The sequence below is a fragment of the Anabrus simplex genome, chromosome 7 (assembly GCF_040414725.1).
Source record: "Anabrus simplex isolate iqAnaSimp1 chromosome 7, ASM4041472v1, whole genome shotgun sequence".
In the NCBI taxonomy this organism is placed as follows: domain Eukaryota; kingdom Metazoa; phylum Arthropoda; class Insecta; order Orthoptera; family Tettigoniidae; genus Anabrus; species Anabrus simplex.
The window spans coordinates 147,007,174-147,022,866 of NC_090271.1; the positions used below are offsets into that span (position 1 = coordinate 147,007,174).

The 15,693-nt window shown below is 37.0% G+C and overlaps 1 protein-coding gene across 2 annotated transcripts in view; it reads left to right on the forward strand.

The window, feature by feature from the left end:
- Snx6 (sorting nexin 6) overlaps positions 1-15,693 on the forward strand; it is a 192,376-nt gene that overhangs the window by 36,244 nt on the left and 140,439 nt on the right. For both annotated transcript variants that reach the window (XM_067150763.2, XM_067150764.2), the window contains 3 exons: positions 4,014-4,118; positions 12,972-13,082; positions 13,197-13,318. In XM_067150763.2, coding sequence (XP_067006864.1) covers positions 4,014-4,118; positions 12,972-13,082; positions 13,197-13,318 — 338 coding nt within the window. The remainder of the gene's footprint in view (positions 1-4,013; positions 4,119-12,971; positions 13,083-13,196; positions 13,319-15,693) is intronic.

A 15,693-nucleotide genomic window follows, 5' to 3' on the forward strand; every position in this document is an offset into this window, starting at 1 on the left:
AGGACCAGGTTGTATTTGTCACAAACGTCTAGGAGTCACTCGCCATTTCTGTTGGACCTTTTGTGGGCTCATATGCCTACTATTCTGCGGTATTTCTTTTCCTTGCTGACTTGTGCGTTGAAGTTGCCCACGAGTATGGTGGTTTGGGATTTTGTCTAGGGTCCCTTCAAGGGTGTTCCACAGGGTGCGAAATCGCGGGGGGGAAGGGATTTCCCCCCACGGACTATTTTATCTCAAAGATTCTCCCCCCCCCCCACTAAAATTTCCAGGGGGGAATCTTTCACTATAAAATAACGAGGAAAGCATAGAACACACACAATTTATTACTGAAATGATTTCTACAGCAGTGGCAGTCCAGGGGCCTGTTCCACAAAAGTATGGTCTTGTACATTACAAGTAAATTCTCTAGTAACTTGTACAAATACCAGAGTTTCTGTTCCACAAAAGAATTCTCTACAGTTGTACTTTACTACTCCATACTTACAAATTACTAGTGAATTTTTATAGGCGTGTTCCACAAAAGTACTAGTACTTGTAACTTACTAGTGAATTGAGAAGAATTCTCTACCAGTGAAAGGACAATAATATATAAATGTACTAGTGCTATTTAAATATGCTTATTTTGGATACATTTTGATAAATATGTGGTCTAGCAGTAGTGATGGTGATGAAAATGAAAACTATCGTCTGTACAGGGAAAGAATAAACTTCCAGTTTAACACTGTATTTGAATAAAATGAACGTTTTAGGTTAAGCACAGTAAAAGTGGAAGAACTTTTGATAGATATTGGCTATAGCTTAAAATATCCTACGAACAGAAATAAATCTCTCTGCTAAACATTTACTAACAACATTACATTGACTTGGGATGGCAAAATCTTCGGTCTGTGGTAGCTGCAATAAATGATATAAAATTTCCTCAAATTGTTTGTTGGCCTGAAAATACTGAAAAAAACATATTCCAAGAAGGACATTCCTGGAATCATTAATGAGCAGAATATCTCTTACATACGTCCAACTTTTCCCCTCAAAAGCTCTATGAGCTTTTCCCAAGTCAAATATTTCCATCCAACCATTTATTTTGTCTAGTTTTTTCAGACTCTCGCTGAATCCACCGAAACAAATATCTTTCCTACCTTCTATTTCCTTCAAAATGAATAACTTTGTTTCTCTTGACATCATTTTAACAATTCATGCAGAGTTTGCAATTTCGTAACAATTAAGTTTAATACAGATGTTGATTCCCATAGGGAATTTAAAATATTTGTCCCGAATGAGTAAATTTATAAATACCAATATAATGGTCCGTTATTGGACATTATAAATTTTCCAGCTAACTCATTCTTGGTTGCCTGCGTTTCGCCCTCGTGTGCTAAGTTAGGTTCATCAGTTGGGACTTAGCACACCACCCAAGACGCAAGGCTAGTGCATACCGTGGAGGCCACTGAATAGGCTACTTGAAGCCACCAGCAGTGCCAATGCACTATGAGAGCTATGTCTCATTTCCAAAAAACATAGCTCTCATAGTGCATTGGCACTGCTGGTGGCTTCAAGTAGCCTATGCAGTGGCCTCCACGGTATGCACTAGCCTTGCGTCTTGGGTGGTGTGCTAAGTCCCAACTGATGAGCCTAACTTAGCACACGAGGGCGAAACGCAGGCAACCAAGAATGAGTTAGCTGGAAAATTTATAATGTCCAATAACGGACCATTATATTGGTATTTACAATTAAGTTTGGCGGCCGAATATCGGTATTAGTGGCATCTGATTCCTAATGACAGACCAAGGTAGATATGTTAGACTCTCGTAGAACATACGCGAGGATCGCAGAAGAACAGAATGGGTGATAATAACGGAGTAATTTCCTATCATCAAAGAAATAAACTGAAAAATAACATCGTAGCATTAAAAAATTCACAGGAATATTAGTTCTTTGAATCTTTGCATCATAAGTTACCGTAAAATACGATATTACCATAAATGAGGCAAGCATAACCTAATTCAACGAATGGAATACGAAGATAAACAGCTGATTCATGCTATGACGTATGTTTATTGATATGTCGTCACTTGTAAAACTTGTAACAATTCACTGGTAATATACAAGAGACTAGCAATCTTTTGTGGAACAGAAATGTACAACTCCATACATTACAAGAACCCACACTAGTAACTTGTAATGTACAAGACCATACTTCTGTGGAATAGGCCCCAGACCTGCAGCCTATTGTTAAAGTTTCACTTTGGCAAGTCCATCTGAAACCCGACCAAAATGTAACTTACTTGAAGCTCTCTTTTCTTGTCATTGCTCTAAGTAGCTTGAGCTTAAACCACTCCTGTACTTCTTGAGGAGCGTATATTTCCGATAAGTAGCCAATAGGACATATTCACTTCAGGGGTGTACAAGCTGACAAATTCGTTCAGTCAGCAGAGAAAGGTTCCACTATTAAAACAATCAATTAGGACAAATCACATACGGTCTGGCGTTTATTAAGAAAGGAACAGACTCTCATAAACTTCTCAGCTGATTGGAATAACTTTCTAATGTTTATCATTCTTGTTATAACAAAATTCAAACAAAAAGTTCAAAATGTACATTTTTCTGGGGGAGGGAGTAATTAAGCCCTATGTTCCTTCTCCCCCCCACCATTTCTTTCTGATTTCGCACCCTGGGTTCCAGTAGAACTCTACTGCTTCCAGATCTTTCCTATTGGCGTCATTTGTATGCGCATGGATTTTCACTATGGTGTATGTTCTGTTGGGGGACCTAAAGGATATTGAAGAGATTCTGCCATTCGGTGAGATGAATTCTAATACATGGTCGACAATTCTGTGGTGTACGGCAAAGCCAGTACCCAGGTGTGGAACTGTCTTCATGACCCTTTTACCCGGTTTCCCTTTATAGATCCAGTATCCTTCGGTTTCCATTGAGTCTTCATGTGTAAAGTGTCTCTTGTAATGCTGGTTTTTATTATTATTATTATTATTATTATTATTATTATTATTAGTCTACATAAAATAGCCTTCTTAGACTAAACTGTCACCAAAGAAAATATTAACTGGATTAATGAAGAATTTTACATTATACATTAATGTCCATTAAGACTGTTCTGTTTGTTGGAATGGACATTATTTCACTTTGCTCTTTTGTTAACGGCAACACACAAAACATTCAAAAATATCATGTCTAAAGTTAAAATATATAGAAGGTACTGCAAACATGGAACAACGTAAACATTAAGTGAATAATAATTTGTAGTGTTCATAAAAGAAATCTAAAAAGAAAAGTGAAACAAAGAAATAATGAGAATATGCAGTCAAAAAGATGGAGTAAAATGTATGTCAGTTGAATGAATAGCCACGCAGTATTTTCATGTGTATTTGTTTACTGATACATGTTCATCTATACACTTTAACAAAGCTACTAGACTGCCAAAACAAGTCAGCTGCCTGTATTAGAATGTGGAGGGAGGGAAAGAAGGGGTGGTGTTGGTTGGGAAACCAGATGATACGTGATGCGACTTAAAACAGCTTTTTCTTTTATTTCTTAGGAATTTCAAATAGTCACAAAGTACATTGGTTTGCTCAGATATTTCATTGAGATTGAAATTAAGGTTATACCCTTGATCCAGCTGAATAAATATATTCTCGTATGTTGAGCAAATTGCCCTTCTCCACTCTGTGTAAAATTATTAAATCATTATCGATGGACATGAACCTACACCACCTCGCTATCAAGTGCATTGCTCATATTCATCTGCACTCAAACATATGGGAATATTTTTATCATGATTTTTTCCATTTGGCTTTATATTTTAAAGGTCATATATAGCAAGTGAATAACTATGTAATTTGTTTCATTTGTTATTTTATACTGTTGTGTGTATAAAGCTTTATATTTATTGTTGTCTAGTTATTAGTAATTTTACCCTTAATTCATCCTGACTAGATGTAATTCATAAACAAGAAATGCAATTACTGTATTATTGATACCTCTGATATTTTTCTTTCCAGCCTGGAAGATCAGAGACTGTTGATCTGACTGATAACTCATTGATGGTTGACATTTCTGATGCTCTGAGTGAAAAGGACAAAGTTAAATTTACAGTTCATACGAAGGTAAACCAGCTAAGTTAGAAATAAGATAAAACTGTCTCCTTTTTAGTGGCATGTTTGATTTATTCTTTAATATAAGGTTATGGGAATGTAAGAGTGATTTTGTCAAAATCTTGAAAACAAATTTGACAATGTTGGGCCAGTATTTAGAGTAAAACCTTCTTGTACTTCTCTTTTGGCTCTTAGTAAAAGAAAATTACGATCTTCTGTGTGTATTATCGGAAGTAAAAATTTTGGAATCGGAACATATTTTTCAGAATCATAGTTGAAATATTGAATTATGGGCTATCATTTATGTCCATATTACAACCAGCAAGATTTGAAATAAGACTCTCCTGTGAATGATATATACTCTTAGTCCATGAAAAAAAAAAAGTCCAGAAAAGTTATGTTAGTCTAGGGGAAATTCAACTCACCCATAAATGATTGTACAGTGAAAACAAAATCTGAGTTATGTCCTAAATTGATACAAATATTCATGATTAAAAAGAGGAAGACAAGGAAGAGAAAGGAATGAGCCTCATGTTCGTGGAATTCCTGTAACTCCAACATATTCATTAGCTCATCACTGATGTTCAAGAGTACTAGGAACAACATATCTCTCAACAAGATAGCAATATTCCTTTGCATAAGCATGATGTGGGGTCAAGGTCTGGTGGAGTCAAAGCAACAGCTTGGTGATCATTCTGTCAATTAACAGAAAGCAACAAATACAACAAATTTCTAAATGACCTGAGAAAGTGTTTTTGTAACTAGCAAAACATTACTATATGCTTAAAAAAAACCAAAAAACACAGAAAACTGGATGTTTCCACTTGTAAATGTAAAAAGTACCAGTACATATAGTGTAGTTAATATTGTGAGTACATACTGTTTGACTGTAATAAACCTGTTATATACTGAATACAATTTATTTTATACCTTCATGAACAAACAGTTTTTCTTTGAGTATATTTCCATATTATAATTTTAGTATGCCATCTGAAACAAGTACCTACAGCCTTATAGGCGTAACATTTTCCTCAATGTAGATAAGGAAAAACTAGACTGTAATAAAGTGATCATATTTATTTACTAGCATTTGTACCCATTCTTCACACGGGAATTTACAATGGATTACAAATTTCCTTCATGAATTTATGCAAAGTTACATGGCTGTATTAAAACATTTTAATACACATATTAAACTTATATTTTTCTACGAAAGCACGTGGCATTAATGTGAAGTACGATAAAGCTGAACAAAGGTGGGACAGAATAAGGAAGGTCACGGTTATGACACAGTTCCTGGTCTGGAGTTGTGCAAAATTTTCCCTGCTTTTCAGTTACATATTGTTTTTCTGACCACTGGAGTGGTGCTGGGACTGAAGACTCATGAAATCCATTGTTGATGATTACCTCCCTTATCTGTTCTATTGAATAGAATAGCTCTTTAGTTCTTCCCGTTAACCCATTGAAGTGACATGCACCAAGTGTTCCACTGGACTTGGACTAAAAATACAGTTTTTCATAATCATCTCAGTTATTATCCATCGTGCGATAAATACGTATACCACAGTTTATGAATCTCCTGTTCACAAAGGTGTGTATTGATGATTTTCATAATACACAAAATTCCTTTGAAAAAGCAGAAAATTAAAAAATCCACCTTGATCAATAAAATTCAATATGGCCTATACTAGAAAACGCTTAAAAGGTCATGATTAAGATCTTTGCTACTTTGGTACTTTTCGACCAAATGTTTAGGCCTTCTTCAACCACATATTCCAACAATGAATGGAAAAGCATGATGTAATGCTGAAAAATAATAAAACTTGAAAAAATGTCATATAAAAATATCCATCTTGATGAAATAAAAATGGAAATCAGTCTTTAAAAAAAACATGTCTGGGTTCTTTATGAATCACTTCTTCAGTGCTGAAGAAAACATTCTTGTTACGTAAATCTAACAATGTAAAAAAATTGAGGCCAACCACTAATGATTAATAAGTAGAGCAGCACACTTGGTGGAAGAATAATTGTGTAAAACAAGGTTTCCTTTTTGAAGTCAACACGGAGCATTGACGTGTTTACAGGTATGACGTTCTATTAAAATTGCCTGTTGAAAGTTGTGTGTGAAACGTAAACAAAGCATGCTCTATAGCGGGATCTGCCAGACCATTCTCCAGGTTGTACTTGTTAGTTTCTGAAGAATATTGTTCTTTTGATGATGCTTTCCTTTTGATGATCAAGCAGCGTGTTCTGAGAGCGAGTGCTCGATCAAGAGTTACTGCTAGATATTTGAGAGTGAAGCAGCGTTTTAGTTGTGTACCTTCTCAGGTCACCTATAATTTTCTTGTCGCCTGCCTGTTTTTGAGGTGGAAGACACACTCATCTTTTAATCACCTAGATCTTGTGGAGAATGAGAGCTTCTTTTTAGCTTGTTAAAACTTTCTTCTTGATCTGTTAGAGAGAGATCTGTGTAAAAAAAACTTTGTTCCTTGCAGTTGGGGCTGATCATTTTTGTAGATGTTAAAAAGAACAAACTTCCTTGTGGAAGTCCATTCTTCAGATTCCTTATCTGCTCTGCTGGCCTTGAAATTCAACAAAAATACCTTGTTCTGCAGAAAGCACTCAAACATTCGAGTTAGTTTGTAGTCGTTAGTTATTGTATAAAGTTTACTTGGCAGTATACCATGGTTTACTGTATCATGGGCTGATTTCAGGTCAATAAAAACTATCCCAGTGACTCTGTTGTTTTCATAGCCATCTTCTATACCTTGCGTGAGATGTAGTATTTGGGAATTACAACCTCTCCCCAGTTGAAAGCCAGCTTGTTGTGGAATGAGCAATGGTTCTACCATTTCAGACGGTCTATCCAAAATCATTCATTCTAAGATTTTGTACAGATGGCACAACAAAGATTGAACTGGGATCACATGCTTTCTTGCCAAGCTTGAATATTGCAATGACTCTAGCTTGTCTCCACAGTGTAAGGTAGCATATGTAAAGAGGAAGAGTGTGCTCTCTCATACTTAATTTGCCGCACTTTTAAATATTTGTTAATAATTTCGTTGCTAGCCGCTGTAGGGCTTAGGGCTCTCGTTTCATCCCTCCCCTCCCCCTCTCTCACCTGACGTTGATTATCGTTGGTGAATTGCATGCTGAGTTCCGGAGTAGTTTAAGTTTTCTTTCACTCTCGCATCTGCTGCGGCATATTGCCTTCATGCGACCCCTCGCGTAGTGCATTCTTACATGACTGCATTTCCAAGAAAGTTTCTTATGTTCATGAGGTTTATGGTGGCTTTCATTGAAGTGTGGTGCTGTAGTTTCATCTTGAATTGTGACCAAATCATTCATTGAAATGTACAAATGGAAACCTTGCGGCAATTTGCTCACGCGCGACCTCTCGCGCTCTTAAAAAACTCTCGTAACTTTACCAGATTTTGCGACAAAATTCATTAATTTTTTTACATTGAGAAAATATTATTACTGGGTAATTATGTTAGTACTAGTCGAAAGGCAGTTATACAGGGTACATATTAATATTTTTATCACAGCATTTACCGCCAAAGGAAAATAGCAGCTCATTAAAATATGAAGCGTGAGCAATTTGCCTTCGCACGACCTCTCGAGTTCTAAAACTGGTGCGACCTCTCGCGTGTTAATAGGCAGTGGTGGCTGACTGCGCTGATGTTGCTTTGGCTTCACCGCACTGCTCGCGTTAATACAATGAGCGGTGCGACAATACACAAAACTTATACGAAAGAAAAACTGCAAGACTTCCATTTGACAGAATGACCTTTGAATGAGTTCCTTTCTTTCTACTTTCCAGGAATATTTGACTAGAGAAAGCTGGTTTACACACTAATTTAATAGTTGAAAAGATTTGAACATCAATAATTCTGAAATAACTTACAAAGTATTAGGATATATTTGAAACTGTCAGGCATTTCACATTATTTAAGACATATACAAAAAGTTTTAACTCCCCAACGAAGGTGTTAGTTGTCAGAAACTTCGGAGAACTTCTAGGATGATTTTGCTGATTTAGAAGATACACTTTCCTTATTTCCTTCGTTTGTAAGAAGAAATGGCACTTAACATGAAACACTAATTTTCCCACAAGGTATTATCTGCGATTGCAGCTGCATCCAAAGTCTGTGGGTTCAACAGCAGTAGACTATGCTGTCCAAACATGCAAAAACTATATCCCTCCATAAATTTTGTTCTGATAACAATTTTTCTGAGATGGCTTTTTCTACTTGCAATAGTAACCTAAACACACGTGGTGAAGGATATGTCTTCGTGCCATAACCTTTAGTGAGCAAATATTGCCCGTGGAGGTTCTGGTGGCTGTTCACTACGAAGGGTGTGAGCACAATCTAAGCAGTCGATATACGAGGTATTTGTCACTTTTTCTTATTATGTAGCCTGCTAAGTGAAAAATTAAATTTTGTTTTGTGAGGTTTATCTCGTAAGGAAGATTTTTGTTCTCCCAGTTTGTGAGTACTATTTTTTCTTTAATTTTGGTCTCTGCTGAATCTTTCACTTTTTTGCTCTTATGTTCACTTTCATTAGCCATACTACAGTTATGACTAACAAATGAAGTGAGTGGTGGGAATCTATAACTGACTCGCAGTTTGCAGTTGAATTATGGTGAGATTGATAGGTATGTACACACAATGCATCATGTGCAACTATGAAAAGTCTACAGTGGAAGACTGATCATCACAAGCAAGGGAACGCAAAATACCAAAATGGCACTCCAAAGGATCTTGACAAATGTTATCATCAGGAGATACCTAAATGCTCTGCTCCGCAAATACTCCACCATTTCCAGAGTACTTTTCAAGGTTAATTTTAATGATTCCAAACTTCTTGAAGATTGAAATATGTGTTCTGAGATGTGGTGTTTTCTAAAAATTCAAGCAATATTTTGTGTGATAGAGAATCTGTTACAGAGCCCTTTTACAGGTAATATATAGGTAAAGCCACCTGCAAAATTATTGATTTCTCTTGTGAAAAATTCTGTATGCTCACTATCACTGAATTCATTCAGCCTAATTTCTCTGAACAACTTAATTGTGTCTGTACATTCTTAATGAATAACTGAAAAGCTAACCTTGTGTTCATACTCTGAAATGATGTTGGAAGATGTTATCTTACCACAAATTCGAAGACCAACGAACTCACGAGATACGTCATTTTGGAATGACTGTCTATAAAAGTTGTGGTTCACCTCTTTACCCTTACACAGGCAAAAGAGTATTATCATGAAAATAATTACATATGCACTTCAAAATATGCACAGAACAGAAAATGCCCACTCACGGGTTTTCAGTGGAGCATTTTATCATTCTTCCCTGAAATTCATCCTTTTTATGGCACTGATTTTTCATCACACACAAAACCAATTGCTGTACTGTTGTTTGTTTGTTTCACTTGAATTAATATTTTTGACAATACATTTCCAGAAGTTGTATCCTTGCTAGCATACACTGTTACAGGCTGGATCCGGCTATGCAACAAAGTGACAAACATAAATACAAGCAAGTGATTGGCAAGATCATCTTTTTTGTAGTCGGGAGTTTCATCTCCTGAATCAACAAACCTGTCAACTGTCTGTAGTTGTATTAAATCGAACGTTATCTCTTGATTTCACTCAATCAGAAATCACTATTCCTAATTGCTTGTTTTCATGTTGCTTGTTTAAACAAAAATCTTCAATGCATTCTTGGCATTTGCATTACGTTTGAACCTTTGCATAGTCATCCCAAATGAGCTTTGGTAGGGAGACAAAATAACTCGTGCTTCAGTGTCTTCATATAAGGGATTTGATTTTTAAAAGCAAACTAATATAAATTCATTAGAATAGTGCATATCTTTGGGGCTGGTGATAAATTTGAGCATTGTGTCCACAATAATTTTTTGTTTCTTGCTAAGGAACTTAAGATTTTCTTCAGCTTCACTTGACATACTGATCTTATTTTCAATCTGCTTCAATTAAGCTCTTCATGCAGCTAATTTCTTTTTTGTTCAAATTAACTCCCTACCAAGGTTTTTTAATTTGTCTTCTCAGATTTGCAATAATTGTAGTGTAGGGGGAAAATTGAGTTAATTACATTCTAAGCTGTTGCTGTTATTTTCATTGCCGACATGTTCTTCAAACTCTCATTCCAGTGGGGGTTTTCGAATTTTCAGGGACTGAAAGGTTAGAAAAAAAATTGTGGGACGGCTCCTGGCTTTAAGCTCTTGGAATTTCAACCTTTTCCCCATTTAACAATAAGAGTCTACCTTTCTAATGAGATTTTTTGAAAAGTGACTCACAAATCCTTGACTTAGGTCTATATTGTTAATGTCTACCAAAGATGTTTAAGGTTTTTTTAAAAACTATATTTATGCAGTTATTTACAAACTTGTACCTGCTACCAGAATGGTACTTACCTAACGTCTATTAGCACGATCTAACGGACGAATGGGAATATACAGATGAAAGTGGGGGTGCAAGGTGCTGTGGAATGTATGAATAATGCAGAGTAGGTTTACCAGGTATAGGATATCAAGCAAGGAAACTGTCAGCCATGAAATCCTTAGATAATGTTTAATCTGAGGGTACAGTAACCTTTATGGTAAACCCTCAGAGTAATCCCCTGGATTGTCCACAACACGTTGCGAATGATTCGCGAGATGTTGCATCCTAGTCTCCTCATGAAGTGTGAATTTACAATCTCATGTTTCACACAATTTACAGTGTCCTCTGGTCTGTCACCCGCGCAATGGTTATTTCACTTTGGGAATGAGGCCCAAATCACATGTAGAAATGTCCGGTGAGTATGGTGGGTGTTCTAGTATTTTCCACCCCAGCACCAAAGTTGCCCCCGTCAAGTGTCGGCTGCTTGTGGTCTGGTGTTATGGAGAAGGATGACATTGTTGAGAATATCCAGGCATTTGTCCGTAATGGCACGATGGTATGTAGTACGTTGCTGTCACTGTAGTGTCATGTGGAACGAAGTGGCTTGCAATCATGCCTCTGACATTGTAAGCCACAAAGATATTGTACTTCATGGAAGAAGGGTTTTGCTGGAACTTCTGTTTTTGTGATGATCCTACATGTTACCATTGTGCAGTCTAGTGTTAGAGCTCTGGTTCATATGCCTGGCTCAAATTCATCCACAGTGACTACTCTCCCTAGCATTTGCTCACCTTACTGCCTGTAGCATACAAAGTGGTGAAAACATATGGCATACTGTCATTGACTATACGTGACTCCTGCCGTGATGCATTTTTATGCAGATGAGGATCTTCCTGTAAAACTCTGTGAATGGTTCATTTTTCAATGCTTTTTTCACCTTATAACTCAGTTACAGTCCATATTCTGTGTACGTCCCTGCACTGGGTAATATTGCATGTGACACATCTGTCCGGACACTAATAGGTCTTCTGGATCAATGCATGCTGCTGCTTGTTTCATGTCTGTATGGAAATGCTGCTGCCCATCTCTCAACAGTTTGGTACAAAAGGGCATTATTGCTCACAATTTCACAAGTTCTCTGTGACATTTTTTTGGCAATGTGACCCCGGCGAATGGCCATCCATTTTGTGCAGAGCCTGACTCATTGCTGTAGTTGCACAACCCTGTGCGTTATTCCTGTTCACCACACTGCCATCTCGTGTTGTGTTCATGTACTGAGTGTCATGTTTTCCAGGACAAATACCGTAAATATTGTATCGTAGCACTGTGCAAATATAAAGAAAAAATTAGTAGCAACCCTTGTAAATACAGGTACACATGTCTGATAACTAGATACCCTTAGTCTGTAACACACATCAATAAAGACCTCTTATGTCAGAAGATGTATTTCCTCGTTGTGTACTAATGTTGATCTAGTAACTTATAATGCAGTAGTGTTTGCTTGAATCTCTGGAGATGGTGGAAGAGAATGTATATACAGGTCTCCTATCAACTTCAAGACTGACTACTACCTTGAATGCCAGCAATTTCAATTGATTCATTTAACATAACAAGAATAGAGCAGCCCATGGTGACATGGATATGGAGAGAAAAGTATCAATGGTTAGTGAATATGCAGGGAAATACTATCAGGTCGTCGCCCACATATGGTTTTAAAAGTGCAATGCGCATCTAATTACGTATTGCAGTGGGGTGAAGGTGATAGATTGATTATATCCTCATCAGAGTCCTTGACCTTGAAGATGTGCTATAGGTGCAAATGTGGATACCATATGCAATGCAACACAGACCAGTAGTCTGTAAGTAATGCATCAGGCCACCAAAAAGGCATACATGCAACACACAGTATCAGTGAGAATTGTGTGATGGTACTTCAAAGAGGAGGCTGACATAGTGTTAATAACACTGTTGCTCACAGTTGAACGCTGGACAAAAGTAAGAGGTTGTACATGAAGCTGTATGTGCCAGGACAAGCCTTAAAAATAGGGATACTGGAATAAAGATAGAAACGTTGAGTGATGAAATGGGGAACATAGGCAGGAAGTATATATATTAAATGTGTAAATACAAATGCCAAAACTACCCCTGGTATTCGTTAATGAGGAAGATCCAGTTCATGATGTATTGACCTGGTTATAAACAGCATAAGGCTAAATAGTGCTAAATGAGAAATAGTGCAGATGTAGTATATTGAAGAGAAATCATGCATGTCACTATAAAGGGAAATTATATTTCTTCTTAAATATAGCATTTTAGTTTGAAACAACCTAACCAACTATCAGATTTCTATACTGGAGGAGAAAGAAAGGTTCTCTGCTCCTTTCTAAAAATACTTCTTTAAATTTCTCACCACCTTATTCAGACAAAAGTATTATTTTATTGTTTGTTATTGTCTATTTCAGACTACGTTGCCAGAATTTCAGAAGCCAGAATTTCTTGTGGTTCGCCAACATGAAGAATTTGTTTGGCTGCATGACAGATTTGAAGAAAATGAAGATTATGCTGGGTATATTGTGAGTAATAGGTTCTGTTCTGGTTGGAGGATGTATGCAACTACAGAATTATAATGAATTCTTCTTCTTTGTTGTCGCTATTACATATTAAAGAAAATCCCTTGTTCTTTGTAGATACCACCAGCCCCACCACGCCCAGATTTTGATGCATCTAGAGAGAAGTTACAGAAACTGGGAGAAGGGGAGGGCACCATGACCAAAGAAGAATTCAACAAAATGAAGCAGGAGTTGGAGGCGTAAGTAGTGAATAGGTTAACTATTACTCTTTTGCAGAAAGTTAAATTCTTATTTAAATTTATTCAGTGTTGTCGTCGACGGCAGTTACTCGTTTCAGTTTACATATTTCATAGCTAATAGCTCACTTCAATTCACAACAGTTTGTGATTAAACTTCTGGTGACTGTACAGGCCAATTCTTGCATAGAACATACATCCACACATCACGCAGCTGTGGGACGGGGGAGATCTTGGCTGGGTTTGGCAAAGTTTGTGTTCCTGTCACTTAATATCCTCATATCTACGGTATTCATGTTCAAAGTGTTGAACTGAGGCATAGACACTTTGCTGCCAAAGTAAAAGGTCCTTGCCAAGTGTTTTCCAGGTTTGTGGGTTTATTTCTGCCATCTTTAAGGGTTTTGATTTGATTTATCATCAGCAGAGTTATTCATTCTATTACAGATGGTATAATACATTCAAATAATAACAATATTAACAGCTGCTGCTGCTGCTGCTACTACTACTACTACTACTACTACTACTACTACTTATAACTAAGCAATGTATAACACATATTTACAAAACATATAAGGAAGAAATGAAAACAGAAAAGTGTTTATACATTTGAAATGACCGAAGGAAGGAAGCTTAACTTTCAGTTACCAAATACACAGAACGAGATACAAGGAACACTCTGTCTATGAAGCGTCCATGAGATGTCTGGAAATTTCACTAGCTGACGAGTGAAATACATCCACCATCCTGCTAATTTCATTCGGGGATCTTAGGGCCTGCATAAACCAAGCGTTCCTGTGCGATTCTGTTCTGCACCTGGGTAAGTGAAAGGTGACGGCCTGTTGGGTGTTGCGGGAAGGAGCATGAATTGGTAGCAACTGGAGTAAATTGGGACAGTCAAGGAAATTACAGATACATTTGTGTATGAAATGTGCGTTGACATACCTGCGCCTAGTTCTAAGAGACTCAATACACGTTTGTACAAAACAAATCATAATCTGTCGATCACAGCTTGATACCCAAATACTTTTTACTGATCCATTTTGAGAATCTGACCTATACTCGCTCTAAGGCATTAACTATTGCTGTGAGGGGATCCATACTTCAGAGCAGTACTCCAGATAAGATCGTATAAGCGAGAAATGCATGGTTTTCAGTGGGACAACAGATATAAAACTCTTGCAATTTGAGGAAGCCTTAAGTTTTAAATGCCTTGTTAGTGATATTTAACATTTATGCTCATTGAAGGATAGATCATTTTGATTGCTAAAAATACAAAGATCGTTAATTTTATTAACACGCTTCACTTCTTGATCCTTTATATGATAATTGAATACATTGACTTGCGATTTTCTCTTGAAGGACATAGCACTGCACTTTGAAATATTTAGAGTTAAATGCCACTTTTTGCACCAGTCACTAATATTATTTATATCTGACCGTAACAATTCAATCACTCATCTTTTCAATTACCCTGTAGAGTTTAAGGTCATCAGCATAGAGCAGGTAGTTGCTTGAAGGGATTTGTGATGGCAGATCATTAACAAATAGAAGGAAACACAAAGGTCCCAGTAGTGAACCTTGTGGAATGTCAGACATGGACTGATAAAGACTAGAAATGATACCCTCATATTTTACTGAATACCTCCTGTTGTAAAGATAGCATTTAAACCATTCAAGCAAGCTTCCATGAATGCCATATGCTGACAACTTAGTCAGAAGAGCATTATGCTGCACAGAGTCAAAACCCTTGGAAAAGTCTGTACATGGCATCAACCTGCTTGCAATTGTCCAGAGCGCTAGATATGAAGTGGGAATACCTAGCAAGGTTGGTGGTGGTTGAGTGTTTCTGGACAAAATCATGCTGGTTAATATTAATTAAACCGCTGACTGCACTGTACAAGGCTTTGTACAAGACTCTTTCTGCTACTTTGGAAATGAATGAAAGAACCACTGGTCTGTAATTGACAAAGATCTGTCATCTTTCTTAAACACTGGAATAACATATCCTTTCTTTCACTCGGGCGGGAAATTGCTTGTACGAAGAGACCCGTTGATTATCGTGGCTAGTGGGGTTGCCAGCTCCTCAGCACACTCACGTAACACAATTCCTAGAATGTGATCTGGACCACATGACTTCTTCGTGTCCATAGACTTCAAGATGTTGCAGACTTCCAATTCCAAATTACCACTGATAAGTTAATTTCCCTGAATTATTTGGTGTGAGAATTACAGGGAACATTGGGTGGATGGAATTTTTTGAATGTGTCAGCAAAATTATCCAGAATTTCTTTCAGTGAGCTAATTTCCTTGTCTTCATTAATCATCATAGAGGGTAGCTGCCTAGATTTTGATTTGCAATTAATAAATTTCCAAAATCT